Consider the following 20,880-nt stretch of genomic DNA (forward strand, 5'->3'; position numbering starts at 1 on the left):
TACATGTGACCCCATCTCTGATGCTACCACAGGGCTCTGTGATTTTATGTCTCTGTAACAGTGTCGAGAAAGTACTTCTCTGGGTATCAAGTGTCCTTCTACACTATCAAGTATCCACCTTTGCTTTCCTCTTCCTGTTAGTGATTACGGAACCCCATGTTGTGAATAGTATTTTGAAAGTCTGTTGAAACGATGTGCTTAAAGGAATTAGCAGAAGCCGAGGTGGCAATGGTCAAGCACAGGTGGCTTCCAGAGGAAGGTGACCACAGGCCTTAGGTGAAAAGACAAAGCTGCATCCATTTCCTGTGGATAAAAATTCAAACAAAATATATACACTTCCCATCTAGGCTTAACTCTACAAGTCTTCCAATCACTACATTCTAAAGGTCAGGCCTAACTCAACCCTAGAGACTTGGGCAAGATTTCGTGTTTGACGATGGCTCCAAAGCCAGGCCAGTATCCTGGTGTGGTGCTTGGAGCCCGGCACCAACTACTAATTATATATTAATGGTAACTAGGAAAGCAACTACTTTTTAAATAACAAAGGTAACCCCAGGGGCATGGAAATGTCAGACTGAATGCTTAATCAAGTTGGTGCAAAACGCTCTAGGGAGCAATGTTAAATTTTCAGCCACAAATGGAGATAATCCGAGAAATTTTTTTTAAAAGGCAAAAATCTCACTTCCTTAGCATACACACTGTGTAGGTTTGATTACTCAATAGAGAGATGAAATATGCGCTAAATAATTCTTCTGAACAGTTCATTAGGCCTAATCCGTCTCTGATTTCTGCGAGTCCATTAATTCCAAATATGTGCCTACTTATACGTACACACACATCCACATATGATCATAAAATGCCAGCTTAATTTCACAATGTAATATCTTGGAAATGGCAACAGGTAAAACGTCAAATTGGATATTATGCATATTTTAAACATTTATAATTTTCAGATGTGATAAGCGAAAATGACAAGAGTGGGCCCAAGAAGGATGACATTTCAGTTAGAAAACCCTGGATCCTCACGGCTGGAGGTGTGTGCTGCGGGGGTCACACGTCAAATGTGGGTTGCCAGAAATCTACAAAGTCCACATGCAAACGACCAGGCCTCTGTGCGCAGCAAGTGAATCAACACAGGTGTGGGGGCTACTCGCTTATGTGGGATTTGTATTTAATTCCCATCTCCTGAGAGCTGTGCTCCTATCATCATTCACACCTTAATTTGGACATGAGAAGAGCACTTACAGACACTGAGGACCCCCAGGTCCCTTTGTTGACTGCCTGCCCCTTATTCAGCTTTGACACTTCCTCCTCCTTGCCTTGCTCGTCTTTGACTAGGTCATTCCACTTGCCAATCCATCTGCCCAACACGCTCTTCCCTGCAGGGCTTTCTCCACGGTTCACCGCCTTGACCATCATGCAAGCCCCTGCTCCTCCCTGCACACCAGGTTCCTCTGTCCCTTAACCTATAGTTCACTTTCTGTCCCAATGCTTTCCACTATGTGATGCGCTGTTTGTTTGTTTACTTATTTGTTTTCCAACAGCTGGTTCCTGCTAAGTACGGTTGTGCAGGTTGTGCGCTGCTCAAGGGCTGAAGAAGGCAACAAAATAATGCAGCCAGCACTCTGTTTACTCAGCCAGGGACTCTGGTGAACAACGTCATCAGCGAGGAATGCCTACTCCTACTTGGTCTGTGCAAGTTGTATGCTAGGAGAAGATGCCTTTTTTTCCTAATCCATACAAGTTGCAACCCTCATCTCCTTCGCTAAACACCACTCTGTAAGAGAGGAGCTCAGCACCTAGAACAGTTCCTGGCTCATAGGAGATGTACAGTAGGCACTACTGAAACAACACGGCAAAACTCATCCATCTAATCTCCAAGGATACATTAAGCTCCTATTATGTGCCAGGCACTGTGCAGCATACCAAAGCAAGAACAAAAACAAAACAAGATCCCGGACCCCTGAATTACAAACCGTGGAATCGAGCCACCTGAATCTTGCCCCCTGTCTCTGCATTGCCTCCATTCCTTGTATGTCTCCTATCCACGACTCTGGCTCAGGCTCTTCCCCTTTCCACAGCCTCCTTTCTCCTTTACCCAAATCCATACACGATTGCTCCACCACCTGGTTTCTCTTCAAAGCTTGGAACTCTGGCTGGGTGTGGTGGCTCACATCTAACTGTAATCCCAGCACGTTGGCAGGCCAAGGCAGGCACATCGCTTGATCCCAGGAGTTTGAGACCTCCTCGGTAACATGGTGAAACCCTGTATCTCCAAAAAATACAAAAATTAGCTGGGCATGGTGGCATGTACCTGTGGTCCCAGCCATTTGAGAGGCTAAGGTGGGAAGGTAACCTGAGCCCAGGGAGGTTGAGGCTGTAGTGAGCTGAGACTGCATCACTGCACTCCAGCCTGGGTGACAGAGCAAGACCCTGTTTTAAAAAAAAAAAAAAAAGGAACTCTAATAGTGGTTTTCTCTTCTTTCCCTTTAACATTCTTGAGAACAAGCCTACAAATCATCCTATCTATCTCTTTAGTGTGTGTCAATTAAAACACTGGATGTTAGAATATCTCTAGCACAAAAGGTTATACTAAATAAGTGACCTCCAGCCATTAATGAGTAATTTATCATCTAAGAGGTATTTTCACCAATTATAGCGTGTCTTGAGTTACGTCCATTATGGATATGTGCTCATTTGCCTCAAGGTAAAACTTTTCCTTGTCACTGCTTTTCACATTCCTGCAGAATAAAGCAGACACGTTACTTGGACCACAGATGTAAACAGTCAAGCAACTGAAAATCAAACATTTGAGACTTCCGTTTGAAAAGGCCATGGTTCTCACTTTCAGACACATGCAAAAATCACCAAAAGGCTTGCCAAGAAATTGTAATAAGTGCTTAGGTCTGGATTCAGAAACTACATCTGTATATTTCTATGCAGCTGAGATCAGAAAATATAAATGATAATGGTTGAGTATTGAATTAGATAGGATAATGCTAGCTATTGTAACAAATCGTCTCTGAACTCTCAGAAGCCTGAATGCAAGTTTGTTTTTCCTTTAGGTAATAATTTAACAGGGTTCCTGGCCAGCTGGTGGGTGTGGGTGCGAGCCCTGCTCCATGCTGTCATTCAGGAATTTGGCCGATGGAGCTCTGCCAAACAGGACACAGGTTTCCAAGGTAATTTTGGACATCAACATCCAGATGGTCTAAGGAGAAAGAACATAAAGAATTTCACAGGGGATGTTTTTCTGGGCCAACCTACACAGAGCTCCGGCTCACGTTCCTTTGGGTACAGCTGTCACGTGGTCACTTCTAAATTCAAAAGAGTCTGGGAAAGGCAGCCGAGTTTGTGCTCAGGGGAAAAATAAAAAAACTTACATATGATTTGAGCAGCCAGTAATCTCTTCCTCAAATCCAAAGAACGAAACAGAGCATATTCTCACTTCACAGAGTGAAGCCGAGGCCTGGGAACGCTCATTTTCTTAGTGGCCCCACATGATGCGTTGGGACAGAGCCAGGACTAAAAGCCAGGTCACCTTGGCCCGAGACCACAAGTCACATGCCAAAAGCAATGAACCGTGCTGACACTCCTAAAAACCACCCCACCAGCAGATGTCTGTGTAGCTGTAGAGTGTGCACCAGTGTCAGCCGCCGCCCCCAGCTCCACGCCCTGCACTGTGCATTTCCACGCATAGCTCCAGGATCACGAGAGGCACATCCTGCCCTCTGCCCACCACGGGCCCATTGCAGGCCGGCTCCTTCCTCGGTTATGTAAGGCTAACACCAAGTATGAGCAGAGCGCCAGGCACTGCTCTGCATACTTCATGCTTCACACTGGCCCAGACCCCTATTATTAGTCCCTTCAAATGAAGATAAACTGAGGCACGGCAAGGCTAATCCATGTGCCAAAGGTCATGTACCCAGTGGCTGAAGAATTTGAAACTGGGGATGGGAGGAGGGCCTGGCTCCAGACCCTGCACTTAATCATTATCTTCTAGAGCCCGAAGGTACAATTCTCTTAATAAAGAAAGGTTAACATGAAAGATTGGACATTGAATGATGTGTGAAACTTCAGGCTCACAGCCTCATTTCTAGCTGCTGCTTCCCTTCCTTCCCTTCCCCCCAGGTTTGTAGGTCTTGAGCAGAATAATCCTTATTCTCCAGTGTTTATTAGATTTTCCATAAAACCCCTCGTGATAGTGGATATTTAAAGGCTCTTTAGATTCCACACATGTAGATGTTATGAAGTGTGTCCCATGGCCCGACCATTTCCTCCTCAATGTCTCATTCCACAATCTGACCTAGAGAACGAACACACCAGCTCACACACACCCCATCTGAACTCTGTTTAATACCCGATCCCGCGCCAATACACAGACAGACCTGAGCTTCCTCTTTCTAGTAAAAGATAAATAATTTCACTGTGAATACCTTACTATTATTCCTAACAAACGTTTCATTCACTCAACAACTATTCTGTAATAGAGCCCATGTCCCAGGCAGTAATGTAATCACTATAAATGAGAGCAACAAACTCAGCAGCTTGGTGGACCCTGCATTTTAGGGGGAGTAGCAATAAATAAGAAATAAATAAATAACAGACTTCTCTTAGTGGTACAGGCTGTGAAGAAAATTAAAGCTAGGCAGAGAGATAGAAAGATGGGGACTGAGGACATCACTATTTCAAACAGCATGATCTGCAAAGCCTTTTTTTAAGATGGGGTACTGGAGTAGATGCATGAATTCAAGGAGGGTCTAGACACATAAGTTTATAGCAGATCTTAAGAGAGGGAAGAACATTTCTTAAGTCAAGAAGAGTCTTAGTAAGTTCCAGGAACAGCAGAGAAGTTCAGCGTTCTGCATTCACACAAGGGAGGTAGCAGTGATGTGGGGAGTGGTATAAGGCTTAGATAGGCTCCAGGTGATTAAAAAGCCTCTACGTCATCCAGATGGTTGCATTTCATTCTAAGTTTAGCCAGAAGCCACTGTAGGATTTTGAACAGAGTCATGTAATTCTTGTGAAATGGTAGCTGGGGCTACTAGACAGATAATAAATTCCAGGGCAACAGGAGTAGAAACAGCGGACCAGACAAGATGCCACCAGAAGAGCCCAGGAGAGACAGTGGTGGCCTTGCCCAGGGAGGCAGTGCTAGAGATGGTAAAACGTGGTCTGATTCAGGATAACCCTTAAAAGAAAAAACAAACAGGATTTAGCAATGAATCAGATGAAGCACAGGAGAGAATGAAAAAAATAAAAGATGTACTAGGTTTGCAGTTCCTAAGATCAGAAAGACTGAGGGAAAGGCAGGATGGAGGAGCTGGCCGTGGTCCAATGGGCCTTGTGTCAAGGGCACCGGCTGGGAGGACCCAGTTTGAATGTCATCATTAAAAGTCTCCGTAGATGAGCAACAGGATGTGTGGTCTGGAGGTCCAGAGTGAAGAAGCGTGGTCAGAACAGATGGCAGATGACTATGACAAGGAAGGGGCAGAGGGCGACAGAGCCAAGTGGCATTTCCTCCACCCTAACGGGAGACGTTGAGAAAGATGAAGAAGAAATGTCCAGCAGCCATAGCAAGGAGGACGTTTATCCAACTTTCCAGCCTCAGGGTAAGTAAGGTATTTGAGAAAAACAGCCACTTTTGAGGACTCCAGGAGTGGCAATAATCCAGGGAACAGCCAAGTTTCAACTAAAGCAAAAAAGAAAACAGGAAAATAAGGGGGGAACATTCAAAGTAGAGACTGCAGATGTAAAAATGTTGCTAGCGGCAGATCATAAGTCCAGAGAGTAAAAAGGTTTGGAGGATGAGGAAGAGGTTTGCAACTGGGTTAGACTGTTGGACGTCAGGATATGAGTCTAGAAAATGATGCATGGCCCTGGGGTTGAAGGTCTGTGATTTCTGAGGTGGGTGAGATAACGGAGAAGATACAATAGGGTTTGTCCTGATGGTCTCTGAGGAATAAAAGGGCAAGCATTTCTACCCTGATTGGCTTCTTTGGGAGTTGCAATGGAGAGGCTGGGCTCACGACTGAGACCCAGAAGCATTCCGGACTCTGGCGCCTCCTCTGTGGACTGCAGTGGCTCGTGTCATTGTTGGGAACTGGGTGATCTAACTAGGCCTATCTATGGTCCTTTGCATGCTTGTTACTATTATTTAACAACATTATTTCTTTAATATGCAAATGTTCCAGTGTCCTACTGCTGTCATAATACAGTACCAAAACGGGGGTGCTGAAAACAGTGGAAATGTGTTGTCCCACAGTTCTGGAGCCCAGAAGTCTGAAATCATAGTGATCACTGTGTTGGCAGCGCCATACTCCCTTTGAAACTTGTAAGGAAGTTTTCCTCCTTGCCTCTTCCTAATTCCTGGCTGTTTGCTGGCAATCTGAGGCATTTCTTGGCTTGCAGGTGCATCACTACAGCCTCTGCCTTTGTGGTCACTCTCTGCGTGTCTTCTGTGTCTCCACATAGGCATCTTTTTACGAGAACACCAGTTACATTTGTTTAGAGGCACACTCTACTGTAGTATGACCATGACCTCACCTTACCACACTTACTCTAGTATGACTTCACCTTACCACACTTACTCTAGTATGACCTCACCTTATCTGCAGCAACCATATTTACAAATAAAGTCACGCTGTAAGGTATTGGAGGTTAGGACATCAATATAACTTTTTTAATGGTGGGGAGATGGGACAAAATTCAACCCATAACACCACAGCACTGCTATTTCCAGCTTTTCTGTATAAAAACTGCACTAAATTAAAAATAATTTGCATGTGTTCTTTTTCTTACTTACAGCTTCTGATGGGTTAGCATTTTGGATTGAGCCCTCCTGACAGGTAAATTTGTCCAAAGATGACTATTCTGAATGTGAGAGCATTTTTTCACTCATCCCACACATTAGAGGCCGTTTGAAAGCCAGAGAAGATCAAGAAACTATTTTCACACAGATACATCTTCCTCTGGCTCCATGAACCCGACAAAGCTTGTTTGAAGGTCGATTTTAGTTGTTTTAATGTTCCATCAGTCTGTTGGTTGATGCTGTTTTCATTAGAAATTCTATTATTTTAAGAAATCCATCAGCGAGATTGTAAGATTAGTTCATACGTTCATTTTATAAGGAAATCTAACCCCCCAAAAGCTTCCTAAGCCAAAACATTTCACACTGATAAGACAGCAAGTTGCCCAAATACACCCAAATAAAACCAAATAATTCAACAATGTGAATAAACAAAATTTAAGAAAAACAGATCATGAAAGATCAAGACTGCTATTCATAGTTCACTACATTTAAACTAATGTAAGCCCTTTGACATGGGGTTAAAATGGACAGGACTCTTCCTGTGATCCCATCGGTGAACGCTGAGATCAGTTTCTAATGCCAGATGCACTGGTGTTGCCCTAGACCTGACCAGAAGTAAAATTCCCAAATGCAAAGAAGCTCCTTCTCTATTTTCACCATCACCACTCAAGCCCTGAGCCTGCCTCCGAATGATCAGGAGATACGAATGAAGAGAAGATTCACAATTAGAGAACATTAAAGCTGCAGGAGTCTTAAACTGCCCCCTCCCCAACACATGTTATTGCAGACCCTGTGTTTACCGTTTGACTCCAGTGGAATTATCATGGAAAAATCATTTCTCCAAGGAAAAAGGGTCTGGCAACCCGAAATCTATGCATGAATTCACAGATAACCTGCTCCACAGAACCTTCTGGATGAATTTTTCTGGTGGGAAATGCATCTTCAGAGCCATGAACTGTCACAACGTGCTATGCAACAATCTTCTTATGAAAAACAAAGAAATATCTTTCTTCTCACTCCCTCTCAGAAATAAAACATCTCAAGAAATGATTTGAAACTGAAGAATCTCTAAACAGATGTATAGGAGAGGCACCACAAAAAAACCTCACAATTATAGGTGGACAAAAGGGGATCTGTCCACCTATAACTGGATCTTTCAGAAGCAAGACACTGGTATATCTGCCAAAGTGTTTAAGCTACAATAGTTTATAATGAAAATTGGTATATGTGTGTATATTATATACACACATATGCACACATGCATATATATTCATATATAAAGAAAGTTATAACTATATACTATGCTTTGTGTGTGTTATCTCATTTTAACCTAAAACAACACTTTGAGATTGGGTAATGACGGTCCTCTTTAAATGGAGGGTGGCGAGATTACAAATTTTGCCTGCAATCAAACAAAGTGCCTGAGCCAGTGTTTGTAGATTCCTGTCTCCCACTCTGTCTTCTTTCTAGCCTACCACTCCTGGTACCTTTGAGCCAGTAAGGTCTTGTGTGTTGGAGATCTTTGTCTCCAATGATTGTACTCCTAGCAAACTTCCCTGTTGCTTCCTTCTCTCTTCAGCTCACACATGCAATCTGAAATTGCATCCTGAACTCAATAAATCCTTGCTTTCCTAAAAAACAATATAAAATAATATTATTTGACCATCTATAATGATGTTGGTAGTATTACTTATTATTTATTTAGTATTAGTTATCTATTACACAGTGGGAACCCATCAACTTACTCCTGAGGAAGCAAAATGACCTTAAATAACACAAGGATAATGTTCTATTTTACTCATCAGTGGAGACTTTCAACCCAAGAGAACAAATATGCCATTACCATTAATTATCTATTTTTTTTTTTACAAGATTCCCCAGGATAGATGCCTATTAGTAGTTAAGAAAAGAAGGAAGCATTTTGGAGCTGGTCCCTCCTGTTCCCCTGGTACTATGGCATCCACATCCACTGACTGGCCTGTGGAATCCTCCTGGAATTGGTGTCTGCCTTGATTGGTTCAATACCACATTCCAGAGAAGTAGGTGGAAATGTTCACGGTATTATTAGCCTCCTGTGAGGAAGTCGAAGATTGCTGATACCTAAAGCCAAAGATGAACGGAAGAGCCTGGAGTAAGAGTCTTCCTCTGAACAAATTACGGAAATTGTAGGATTCTGTGAGTAGAAGGGACCTCTAGAGGTCAGCTGGGTCCCTGTGTCTCCACGCCATGGACGACATGAAACCTTAAACACTCCCAGGCCCTGTTTCTCATGCTTCAGGAGAGGGGATTCCTGTGCACCACGACCAGGAGGGACAACCAAACTCACTGGGTCTCTAGTGGGAGAGGAACTTGGCAATGAAGAATAGAAGGGACAGAACGAGACCAGCACTATGGAACAGAGGGGCATTGCCTAGGAGTCAGACACCACCCATCCTGAGTCCCAGGCTCAGCACCCACCTGAGTATGCGAGCTGGGAAAATACCTTCACTGTGCCTCTCAGCACTTTGGTTTCCTGCTCTGTAAAATCAGAGTAATAATGGTGTCCACCTGATGGAGCACCTGTGAGGATTAAATGAGGTTCTTCTGGTAAACTGCCCAGCACAGGACCTGACCCGCAGGAAACAGCTGTCCCACATGGAGTGAGAGTCAAAGCATAAGAATGCAAGGTGTGGTACAGACTAAACCAGCAGTCAGGAGAGAATACGGTGATAAATGTCAGCCAAATGCATTGAAAGCATTCACGGTCAGCAGGATGCTTTTGCACTTAGTAGGAAAACATGGCCTTTCCTTCAGCGTGCGTAGCCCCAAGTGAGGGCTCACAGCCTGGGGATGGAGACTGTACGGGCTGCCGGCCCTCTCGCCCTTCTGGAAGGCATCCTTGTGCAAGACTGATTATCACTACTTCCACTATCTGTAAAACCAGGTGGTTGACCTCCCAGATCTCTGCAATCCATTCAAATTCAAGAATGCTATGCATTTGAAAGAGGGAGAAAGGAGACATTTTTCTGCAAAGCACTTATGGTTCAGATGAGGGGTGTTAGAGAACCGAGCTGGCCCCCTGTAGCCTCCTCTGGCTTTCAGTGACAACTGGCATCCTCCTACTCCTTCTGCCCCATGTTAGGTTGAGTTTTTAGTTTTCCCATTTTAGTTTTTGGCTCCTCAACAGCTGAATGTGCTTCCAGGAGCCTCCCTCCTTGGTCCCATCTGTCCCTTCTCCTCAGAGCCACAGGACACCAGCCGGATGCCTGGCAAGCCCCAAGGTGAGTGCCCAGTGGCCGGTCCTGGGAGGGGGCAGCGGAGTGGGAGCAGCACAGGCTTCCTGAGTAGCATTGCTATTCTGAACGGGTGAACTCATAAACAACAGATCAATAGTTACACCACCACAACCACTGCCAGTACACTCCACAAACAGCGAGAAAGGATGGGCAGAGCGCTTTTCTGTGTCCCTCCTTATCTTGAAAATGCTAATTTCTCTAGGGTTGACTATATCATTGTTTCTTCAAAGGCTTAAGGACTGGGTGGGGAAGTGACCCAGCAGAATATTGCACGGGTGCAAATATTAAATAATGGACAACCAACACATCCCGTTTGTGGCCTGGACAGACACAAGTTCAATGACTTCTTTGTATTTGTAACCTGTCCCCAGCACCTCCACAAGAGCAGCCTCACACAGCTGCCCAGACAGAAATGACACTGAGGAAGTAACATGCCTAAGGCAAGGACAACACAAAACAATCTAGGAAAAAGGACACAGGCTCCGAGGAGGAGAAGACGTGATCTCAGGCCTTCATTCCTGCAGTCATTCATGCAACAACTTTATTGAACACCTTCTATCTGCCAGACACTGCTTATACAGTGCTAACAAGACAGAGCATATCTCTTCTCAAGGAATTTACAGTCCCTTTGGGAAAGACAAACCATAGGCAGATAACCAAATAATGAATGGGATAACTTCGGACGGAGATGATTGTTCTGAAGAAAAAAACTGCAGGACGATATGCCAGGGTAAGACTGGTGGTAGTGGTAGAGGATTATTTTGATTTGCTATCAGGAAAGGCATCAGGGAGGGAATTCTGTGTGAGCTTAGGCCAAAATGAGAAGAAACAGCTGTCCATGGGAAGATCAGGGTACGGGTGTTCACAGCAGCAGGGACCACAAGAGGAAACGCTTTGCAGCTGGAATAAGCTGTGTTTATGGGTGTCCACAACAGAGTGAGTGAAGGGAAAGGCAGGATGAGAGTCCTTTGGATTTTATTAGCAAATTCCACAGGCCAAGCCATGTGCTGCGGATTAGGAGGCAAGCCTGGAGGAGGCATAGTTCTGCCCTCAAGAGGCTGTGGAGTAGTTGGAGGGACTACCAGAGAATCCATTTGCTTATCAAATGAAATTCCAAGCACTTTACATGACATGAGCAAAGTGCCACAGCTTCCTTCATCTAGAGGGTGACTCCCTGGGTCCTCTCAAGTATCAAAACCACATTTAGTCTGTGTGATTCAATGGAGTTCCACATCAAAACTCAACCTAAATTGCATACATTTCTCAGACCTTCAATTCCTAACTCACCCTAGAAAAACAACATCATCCAATCGCTAAGCCCATGGTCTAGAGGCACAACAGAATGCAGAGTTCAGCCTCTGATGCCCACCTACCAAGTGATCCCCAGGAAATAATGTACTTTACTAGCTGCTGCCTTAACTGGGGAATCTCCGAAACGTGGAAACCATTCATTGAAACTGCCAGGTGACCGGTGTGTTGATGCTTAGTGAAGGTCTCTAAGTGAATGACACCCATGCAGTTGGGCATCTGGGGCTCTGTAATTCCTCACTGATGTCTGCTCACTTCCACCCAGGAGCTAGGAGTTAGTGAAGTCCTGCCAACCCACAGAAAGCCTTCGCTCCAACAGAGGGGCTCTGCTCCAGCCACAGACAGCGTGATCGCCTACATTTTCATGGTGTACTCTGCCTCACAAGGTCAATGATCTCTTTCTCCACGGCCAGCTTTTTCAGTTGGACCCAAGCCCCCAAAAGCCAAGTCCAGGCCATATGCCTTTCCACACCCAAACACCCAGCTCAGTGCCTGATATGGTCTGGCTGTGTCCCCACCCAAATCTCATCTTGAATTGTAGCTCCCATAACTCCTATGTGTTGTGGGAGGGACCCAGTGGGAGATAATGGAATCATCAGGGCAGTTTTTCCCACACTGTTATCATGGTAGTGAATAAGTCTCACAGGATCTGATGATTTTATAACGGTTTCCCCCTTCTCTTGGCTTTCACTGTCTTGTCTGCCGCCATGTAAAATGTGCCTTTTGCCTTCTGCCATGATTGTGAGGCCTCCCCAGCCACGTGGAACTGTGAGTCCATTAAACCTCTTTTTCTTTATAAATTACCCCGTCTTGGGTGTGTCTTTATCAGCACTGTGAAAATGGACTAATACAGTCCTCTTCTTGAAAGAATCACTCAGTACATTTTTGATTGACCATAGTTGAAATTTGAAATAAAATGATAGAGAAATGTGGTAAGGAGATAAATTGAATATAGCTGGGGGATATTGCTGTTTGGCTTTCATTCATTTTGTTTGAGTAAGAATCTGCCAGCACACAGTGCTCATGCCATGACAAGGCATGATTCTCGCTTTCCAAGAGGTGCTCTGCAGCCCAAGGGAAGAAAGAAGACAGAGAGTTAGTGAACACTGAAAAACAGGGTCTAAGCCAAAATGAATAGGGCAGACATTAAGTGCCACAGAGGAATGAGAGAAGCACAGAATTCAAAGGGTCCTGAATAGTCCTGGGAAGCTTGGTGTACAAAGTCAAGGAGCGGAGTCCTGAGCCAGCATACCGGCCTGCCACTGGCTGCCTGTGTGATTTCAGGTAAGTTCCCCCTCACTGGGTCTTAACGGGGAATAATTAAGTCTACTTCAGAGAGTTGTGAGGATTAAATGTTACTGTTTACATAAAATGTTCACACAGTAACAGACCAATGATAGTACTATGCATCCTATTAACATGATTATTACCAGTGCTTCATAGTCTGGCTTCCAAGCTTCCTAGCTGTGCCACCCTCATCAAAGGATGTAAACGCTCCACACCTCAGTTTCCTCCTCTGTAAAAGAGGGATAATAATATCTCCTACACCATAGGGCTGTTATTGAAGTGTTAATGTTACAAGGCTGAATGATAGGTTAGATATTATTAAAACACTCAGATACTCCCTAACACATAGTAAGCACTCAATAAACATTGGCTAATAGTACTATTATTGCAGATTCTGTTTTACCTCACCCTTTTAAGAAACATGCCTACAGAATGTCAGCAGGAGGGCAGAAAGAGTGGGAGATTGTAAACTGTAATTCTTTTCAGGCTGTCAATGCTATGCTAATTGAAAGATTTCCCAATACCTCCACAAGGATTGTTAGAGCTACTTGGATAAGATAAAACATTTTTTAAAAGTTTCCTCACATTAGAATCTTCTGCTGAGCATTTATTCTTTAGGGACTGCAAAAGATCCTCAAAAAATGATGTTGGTGAGAACAAAGCAGAATAAAATGAAATTAGAGCAAAAAGTCCTCTGCTGGTTATGAAGAAAACTACAAGTATCACCACCATCACCCAATCACCCATAAGAAGATGAATATGGCGGCCCTCCAGGCCACAGCACAGGTGCTCTGGTCTCCCCTAGCTGTGGTTCCTTACCGCTTGGTCATATGATTAGCCAAAGAAGAAAAAAACAAACGGAAGAAGAAAGAAAGAAAGATGGAAAGAAGGAAGGAAGGGTCCTCTGTCCCCCTACACACACACAATACAAAGCAAAAAGAAAATAACTCAGAACTCTGAACTACTAGATTGTTGCAACCTACAGTCAGGTTACGTGAAAATGTAGCAATTTTTATGCAAACAAAATACATTCTGAAATTCCTACTTGCCTCTCTGTACACAGAACAAGAAAATGCAAGGCCTGTGTTTGAGAGTTCAGGGACTTCCACTCCACCAAAGTCCATCCCAGCAGGGCAGCCCTTCCTTGTTCTAGTGCATCAGAGTCTGAGAAGAAAGGCAATCCTGAGAGGCCTGAGCATCCTCCAAATGGTTATTACACCTGGTGCCTGATTCACATCCTCGGTCAGGCCCACAGTCAAGGGCTGATGTGGCTCAGACCCTAGCTCATCTAATCCCTGCCCTGTAGTGCTCCATCCACTGTGAGGGCCTTTCTCTTGCGTATCAGGAAGACATTCAGCCCCTGAGACTGGCACAGAATGACAGGAGATGTTCCAGAAGGAACTTGGCTGGGTTGGGGCCAATTCAAGGGTCTAGAAAGGAAGCTCCACCATGTTCCCATCTCCATCCATACCCAAACAATACCACTGTGTGGAGAGCACATGTGAAAATGCAAACAAACATTAGTGCTGAAAGAGACAGAGAAAGGGACTGGCAGAATGAGAAAAAAAGAAGCATGAAAGGGAAGACAAAGAAAGATAAGTCAGCCAGTACATGATAATGTGATTTCAAAAAGAAGCTACTCCTAACCCAGGCCTGTCCCGTGATTCAGCCTCTGCTGAATACAGCCACCCTCTGGACAGTCCTGATTTTCAGAAGCCTTGAAGACTACCTCTGGAAACCAGATCCTGGCCTCAGACAGAGGGTCTCTGTCTGCCAGGACCCACTTCCTGTTTATTTATCTTCAAATCTCTACAGAGCTACCTCACACCTTTTCCTTGAAAAAAAAAAAAAAATCCCATTTGTATCTAAAATGTTCCCCATATGAGAATGTCTCTGTCCCTGGGAGACCCTCCTTGCAGTCAAGGACTAAGGACAAAGAGGGCATCCAGAGAACATTAAATTTCCTTGATTATTACTGCTTTAGACATTCATTTTTGGTTTTTTATTTAAGTAATCTGAAATCACTGCATATTTGTAACTCCCCTGAAATCCACTTTTAAAGCAGATACACAATCATTTCAGAGTGGGGAAAGCTAGTTGCTTTATTTTTTCCCAGAAGAGTGGAAGAGGTGGGTCTCATAAGCCAACACATAACTAGGAGTTCACCAGAGCCATGAGGATAAGCTCTCCCTAGACAAAGGATCACAGGATGCTTGTAGCCCTCCATGGGTCCCTAAATTACACACTTCCTTTGGCAATGTCCTGATAATTCAGCTCTGTATTGACACTGCCTCCTCTTCACCATTTTCTATCCTATAGACACTGCCTTAAGTATACAGTCCACAAACAACCCAATCCTAGAAGAAGTCATCAGAGGGGCAAAACAGTAGGCAATGGCACCAGGGTTATCTTTCCGGAAATCTTCATGTGCAAAGGACAAGAATATTGCCATGTTGCCTTGTGGTTAGTTCTGTTGCTTAGTTTGGAAAACTTTATTTAAGAGGGCAGACGAAACCAAGGAGAGGCAGGGAAATCGTTCCCATGAACCTTCTTAACTTCTACCTCATGCTTATTTTCTTATAAAATTCCAGAAAATAAAATTTCCCATTGCAATCATTAAGTGTGTTGCCCTCATATGAGAGGTGTGGTTTATCAACACTGGAAATTGAGTTACCATTTCTGCAGGCAAGGTAATCAGGGAGATGGAATCATTCTACCTTACACAAAGCATAACCGAGATTCTTCTTCTTCTCCTCCTCCCCCAGTGCCTGTAAGCCTTAACCCCAGAAGCCAATCAGGACCCAACCCAACACTGAAACCTAGTTTCTCTTCAGTAGACGAGTTTTGCACGTACTGTTTTGGTGGACAGCAGGAACAGAACACAGTTCACCACAGTAAATGCCATTTTCCACGGACAAATCAGACTCCATGACTTGGGCCTCAGAAAGCCACGTTCAGACAGGAGAAAGCACCTCTGTCTGCTCACCAGCTCACGGCATGAAGGCACCCCAGGACAAAACAGCGGCTCTCCGAGAGTGCAGGAGCCAGGGCTGGCAAAGCCCCATGGCATGGGCGAGTGGGGGCATTCACTCCAAGCCAGACCCCTCCTTTGGGACTCATTAACTTCAGAGAAGACTGCTCACGGGGAGCCCCTCCAAGCCCCCTGTCACCACGGCCACCAGGCTCAGGCACAGACAGTGCCAGGGACAAGTCCCTCAGTCTCAGCGACCACCTGGTCCAGCCACCCCTCACCCTTAACAAGTGCCTGAGCCGCAGAGGCCAGTTTTTGGGAAAAAGCTCACCGCCAGAACCTCTGAGCCTTTCCCCATGAATGCCACATTCCCGGGCAGAGCTCCCAGCGCAGCCATAAATTGTGCAGCCCAGGGAACCAGCCACCTCTCCGCCAACCCAGGCACGCCTCAGTGCACACACCTGCACCCCTGCCCCTTACCCCCACCCCATACAAATCATCAATCCGTAGAACAATGTCAGCTCCCTACCTGAGGGTGGCGCTCTCCCCCTGCCGGACCGTCACGTTGTCCATAGCTTTGGGGAAGGTGGCATCTCCGCTGCGCACGGGCACTCCTGTGGGTACAAGGAACAGCAGCCTGAGAGACACGACCACGAGGCACTTCCAGGGCAGGAACAGGTACCCACAGACCCCCATCCTCGACAGCCACAACTTCCCAGAACTCCGGCAGCCGCACGGCACACGCCCCCCGGGCGAGCACAGGAAGTGGGTGGGGTGCGGAGCGAGCGCGGGGACGGAGCGGTGAACTAGCGGCGACCGGGAGGCGCGGGGAGGAGAAAAGCGCGCAGACTCCTCCAAGTCTAATATTCCTCCCCCAAATCCAGCCTCGGCTTGCCAGCCTCGGAAAACCAGTTCCACGGCGGGCGGCCAAAGGGGGCTCCCTCCTTGCGGCTTCGGCCCGGAAGGTGGCCGAGGAGGGGGAAGCGCGAGGCAGGTGAAAGGTGTGGGCGCGCCTCAGGAGCCGCTTCTTCCCAGTGGCAGTTCAGACATGGCACTTTGGAGAGGAGTAAGCACTTTGGTACCGGAAGGGGACGGGGTGGGCTTCATCCAGCCACCCAGAGGCTGTCTGCAGTCCCTCAGTTCCAACACGGGAAATCCAACACTTTGTAAGTTTCGGAGCCGGGCTCGCCACCGGAAAACAGTCGGAAACAATAGCAGATGGGAAGTGGAGCTCGCGGGAGGCGCAGGGGTGGCGCGCGGAGGAGACGGCCGCGCGGGCTTCGTTCAATCCGGACCCGGGATCCTGCGGCAGCCGCCTCGGTCAACTTCCTCGGAGCCCAAATGCGCGCTGCAGCCGCGGCTCTCCGGCCGGGCCCGGCGGGGCAGGAGCTGCGGCGGTGGCAAAGGAAGGAGCGGCCGGGCGGCGGGAGCGGACCGCGGCGGCCCCTAGCTCGCTAGCTCGCTGGGGAAGGCGCGGCGCAGCCGGCACCGGAGCCGCGCGGACGCCAAGCTCAGCGGCCGCCCCCGGCCTCCGCGCCGCCTTCCTCCCGGGAGCAGCCCCGACGCGCGCGGGCCCCGACCGCCGGGGTTGTCATGGCAGCAGCTCCATCCCTGACCGCCACTTTCTCCCGGTGCCGCCTCGGAGCGAGCGGGCGGGCTGGCGGCGCGGATTGCGCTCTCATCCCGGCGGGCGGGCGCGGGGCGCAGGGCGCGGGCGCCCACCTTAACCCCCGCCGCGCCGGTCCCCGGCTGTGCACCAGCCCAGCCCAGGCCAGGCGTTTAACCATTTACGCGCTTCCAAATTAGGAAAAAAAGCAAAGTTCTCGTGCAACCTTAATCAGCCCCAGACTTGAGACATCTTAAAAAGGGTCACAAACTAATTAACTGGGAAAGGAACACCCTGCAGCATGCATACATGCACCTTTAAAATGATCAGATTAATTCCGTTGGCATTCAGAGTAAATTCAGAGTGTTGGGAGGATGTTTTAGAAGAACCTCATAGTTAATTCAGTAGTACAGCACCCACCCAGCAGCCCCCAAAAAGCTGCTCAAAACCCCAGAGACTCAACACTACCATTCTAGAGATCTGTCATATATAAAAACAAATCCAAAATCACAGAAGCCTCTTAGTGTGCGAAACTGGAAAAATCGCATCATCAAAATGTTGGTCAAGTTCAGACACCCACTTACATTCTTTATTCTTGTTTTGTCGCCATTAAAAGATGCTGGGCCTGCAAAAGTGCTCACTTGGGTGGATGAGTGCGAGCCACTTGCTGTATTTATACAGCAGACTCCCAGTTTTCCTGGGCCTCACGCTCTGGCACAGCTGATTTCATCTTTAAGAGGTGTGTTTCTCAAATTCTTGAAACCCAGGGAGAGACTGCATTTGCCTCGGTCCCTGTCACTTCTCCTCTCTGGCTGCTGCTGGTCCTCCTGTGCCTGTATTATTATTTCTCCCTTAACTTCGGCTCTGAGGGAATGGCCTGCGTTTCCTTTCCCTGGCTGGGCCTGGTCCTTGTGCAAGGGGGAAGCACAGAGCAGCCCAGCAGGCACAGTGGTGGCGACATTAATAATGCTCCCTTCTCAGGGATTCCCAGAGCCCGGCTCCAGCCCTGACCCACATTCTCCTTGGGAATAGAGAGAAGGCAACAGTGCCTTTGTTTTTCCCCTGGACTTTCTATCAAACACAACCAGGAAGCTTTTTGTTGTTGTTGTTGTTAACAACTGTTAAATAACAGAAAAAATGTTCTTCCAAAAAGCTATCCAGCATGAAAGAGACAACCATTATAACTGAGTCATATAACCATAAGGGCTCATTCTGGCAACCTTGGAGCAGTACCACTTACATGCAGATAACACGTTGGAGAGGACACAAACATTTCACCAATCAAATCTCCCTCACACTAACTATTTTATGGAGATAGGACAGAAGTAGGCTTTGGGGAAATGGAAACCACACTCTTGGGTAACAAAGAAAGACTAAGAAGGCTTGGCTTTCCATTGTCATAGCTGACTAGAGCGTGCTCAGCCAGCAAGAGTAAAGCGACTTTACAGTGAATATCTCAAAATACTTTGTATTAACTCATCATTGGGCCAATTGTTCCCTCCTCTGGTGACTTTTCTGATATTAAATTCTCTGGGAAACTCATCTGCTACTTTTGGCCACTGGGGATCATTTGATGTATAACACCAAAACTATCAGTTGTCAACTAATGGCTGCAATAAATGACTTTACCATCAGGAATAAACAATTACATCTGTGGGGAGCAGAAGAGCTTTGTTTGTATTTTTGAAAGGAAAGAAGGAAAATTAACCTATTTTAGCACTAGTTCATTCTTGGAAGACTCTATTGTGTCTCCATTTTCCAGTGGGCAATTGTGGAAATAGGAAATTGAGTAACTTCACCACGTTAAGATAAATATGATGATACACTAAAGCTGTGAGATGATGTTTGCCGACTTTCAGTCTGCTGAATTTGGGCTTCTTCTCCACAAGCCAAGGGGTCACCTCTAATAATTCATCCATTCATTTCAACCAGCACTCATACTCCCCCCTCTCAACCCCTCTTCTTAAACACACGAGTGGAAACAAATGCCCATCATGGGGAAAGGACAGGGGCTCATTCTGAGCTTTAGAGTCATTTCCCTCCAGGCCTGAGAATGGCAGGGATGATTCCTTTCATGGTAAATGCTAATCCTGGCTCTTGCATCCAATTTTCAGGTAGGTACAAATGAGCATTAGTTTTTGCATCTAGGGATGTGGATAATGACAACAACAGGCTTTCCCGAGGGGCCTACATACATGATTAACTCTACAGGAAAATACTTAGAAATCCATTTAAGATGGAAGATGCTTTATTAATACATTTTCCTGCCATTGCTTCATTAGTATGTCTGGGCAGGAAAATAAGTCTTCGTACAGGCTCTTTGAGATGTTTGGTTGCTACCAGTCTGCATGCAGTTGATCTAAGACAATCAAACCACCTTTGTCTCTGCCCGTGAAGGGAGAGTGCTAAGCTGAGCAATCCAGCAGTTGCAGCAGAAAACCCAGCCGAGCTCAGGTAACTCACAGGGAGGACAAAGAAAAGGCACTTGCAACCTCATACCTGCTTCGTGGGCCCAGGGATCCAAACTTTATTCAAACATAGAAGTTTAGAAAGTGGTGAAAGGTCAGAGATGCCCACATAATTAACAAGACAAAATCCATTTTATTCAAACCGGCTATTGAAGTGGTTTGAAAGGATGAAGATCAAAATCATATGTCAACTCACTTCCCAGCCCTTAATCCCTAAATATAACCAACACTTAGTGGCTTATCTTATATCCTGTCTCCTGCTTCATAAAAACTGCTGGATTTATTTTATTTTTCTCAGCATATCCGAGTTAATGAAAAGGGATGACATTCAAAGCAATTTCATTATTTGTGTTCTTTATAGAAACAACTTCCTTTCTGCCTCCTTGAAAGCAGATTCCTAACGAGCGCCCACTTCCACCCTCTTTCCCACCATCTCCCTCTCCTTCCTCCCTTCCTTCTTGCATACACATATACTGTACACATAAATCAACTTGTCACAGCTTGTCTCTGTGCTGACAGCTGTAATTGCTTCAGGTTATAAAAATATCTATAGGACAATGCCTTTCAAGCTCACAAACATGTACACACATCCACACTCCCTGAGCAAAAGGAAACAATCATATTCCCTTTAATAATCCTGGGACTGCAAAGGAGGGAGGAGGGAAGAGCCTGCCATGCCGACTCTGGACGGTTGGCAGGCAGGTGAGGAAGCAGTAGATGGAGGCTTCAGGCAACCCTGGCATCTGTACACTGAAGCAGGGCTGGAATAGAGAAGAACTCCCAATGAAAGAGAAATTAGCTGTTGTTTCTGTTTTACTCTATGTTACCCAGAGCAAGCTGGGACCAGCTAAAGAGCTGTCACTATTCCATACACACAAGAGACCAAAAGAGGAGCACTAGCTTAACAAATGCCAGCTCTGCTTCTCCTTGTCTAAAAAGGCTAAAGGCTCCCCTCTCCTGGTGGAGATCTCACATAGGAGTGCAGGCAAGAAGATGGGAAATGCAGGGCAGTTAGAGAGTGGTGTGACATCAAATAGATATTGGAAGATTTAATCAGAAAAGGAGGCATAAATCTGGATAAAGAGATGCCTCGAGGGCAGTAGGGAAGGGCTGGGAACTGGAAAAATATATGCTATTTTTTGCTCCTCTATGAA

The 20,880-nt window shown here is 46.0% G+C and overlaps 1 protein-coding gene across 14 annotated transcripts in view; it reads right to left on the reverse strand.

Annotated features, from left to right (window-relative positions):
* The window catches only part of NTM (neurotrimin), a 1,410,016-nt gene that overhangs the window by 414,111 nt on the left and 975,025 nt on the right, over positions 1–20,880 (reverse strand). For 9 of the 14 annotated variants that reach the window (XM_017949126.3, XM_017949125.3, XM_031653874.1 and 6 more), the window contains one exon: positions 16,182–16,266. In XM_017949126.3, coding sequence (XP_017804615.1) covers positions 16,182–16,266 — 85 coding nt within the window. Of the gene's footprint in view, positions 1–16,181; positions 17,283–17,842; positions 18,385–20,880 lie in introns of those variants that run through there. The other 5 variants (XM_017949136.3, XM_017949138.3, XM_017949133.3 and 2 more) reach the window with 5 other exon arrangements.

The sequence above is a fragment of the Papio anubis genome, chromosome 12 (assembly GCF_008728515.1).
Source record: "Papio anubis isolate 15944 chromosome 12, Panubis1.0, whole genome shotgun sequence".
Taxonomy (NCBI): Eukaryota; Metazoa; Chordata; class Mammalia; order Primates; family Cercopithecidae; genus Papio; species Papio anubis.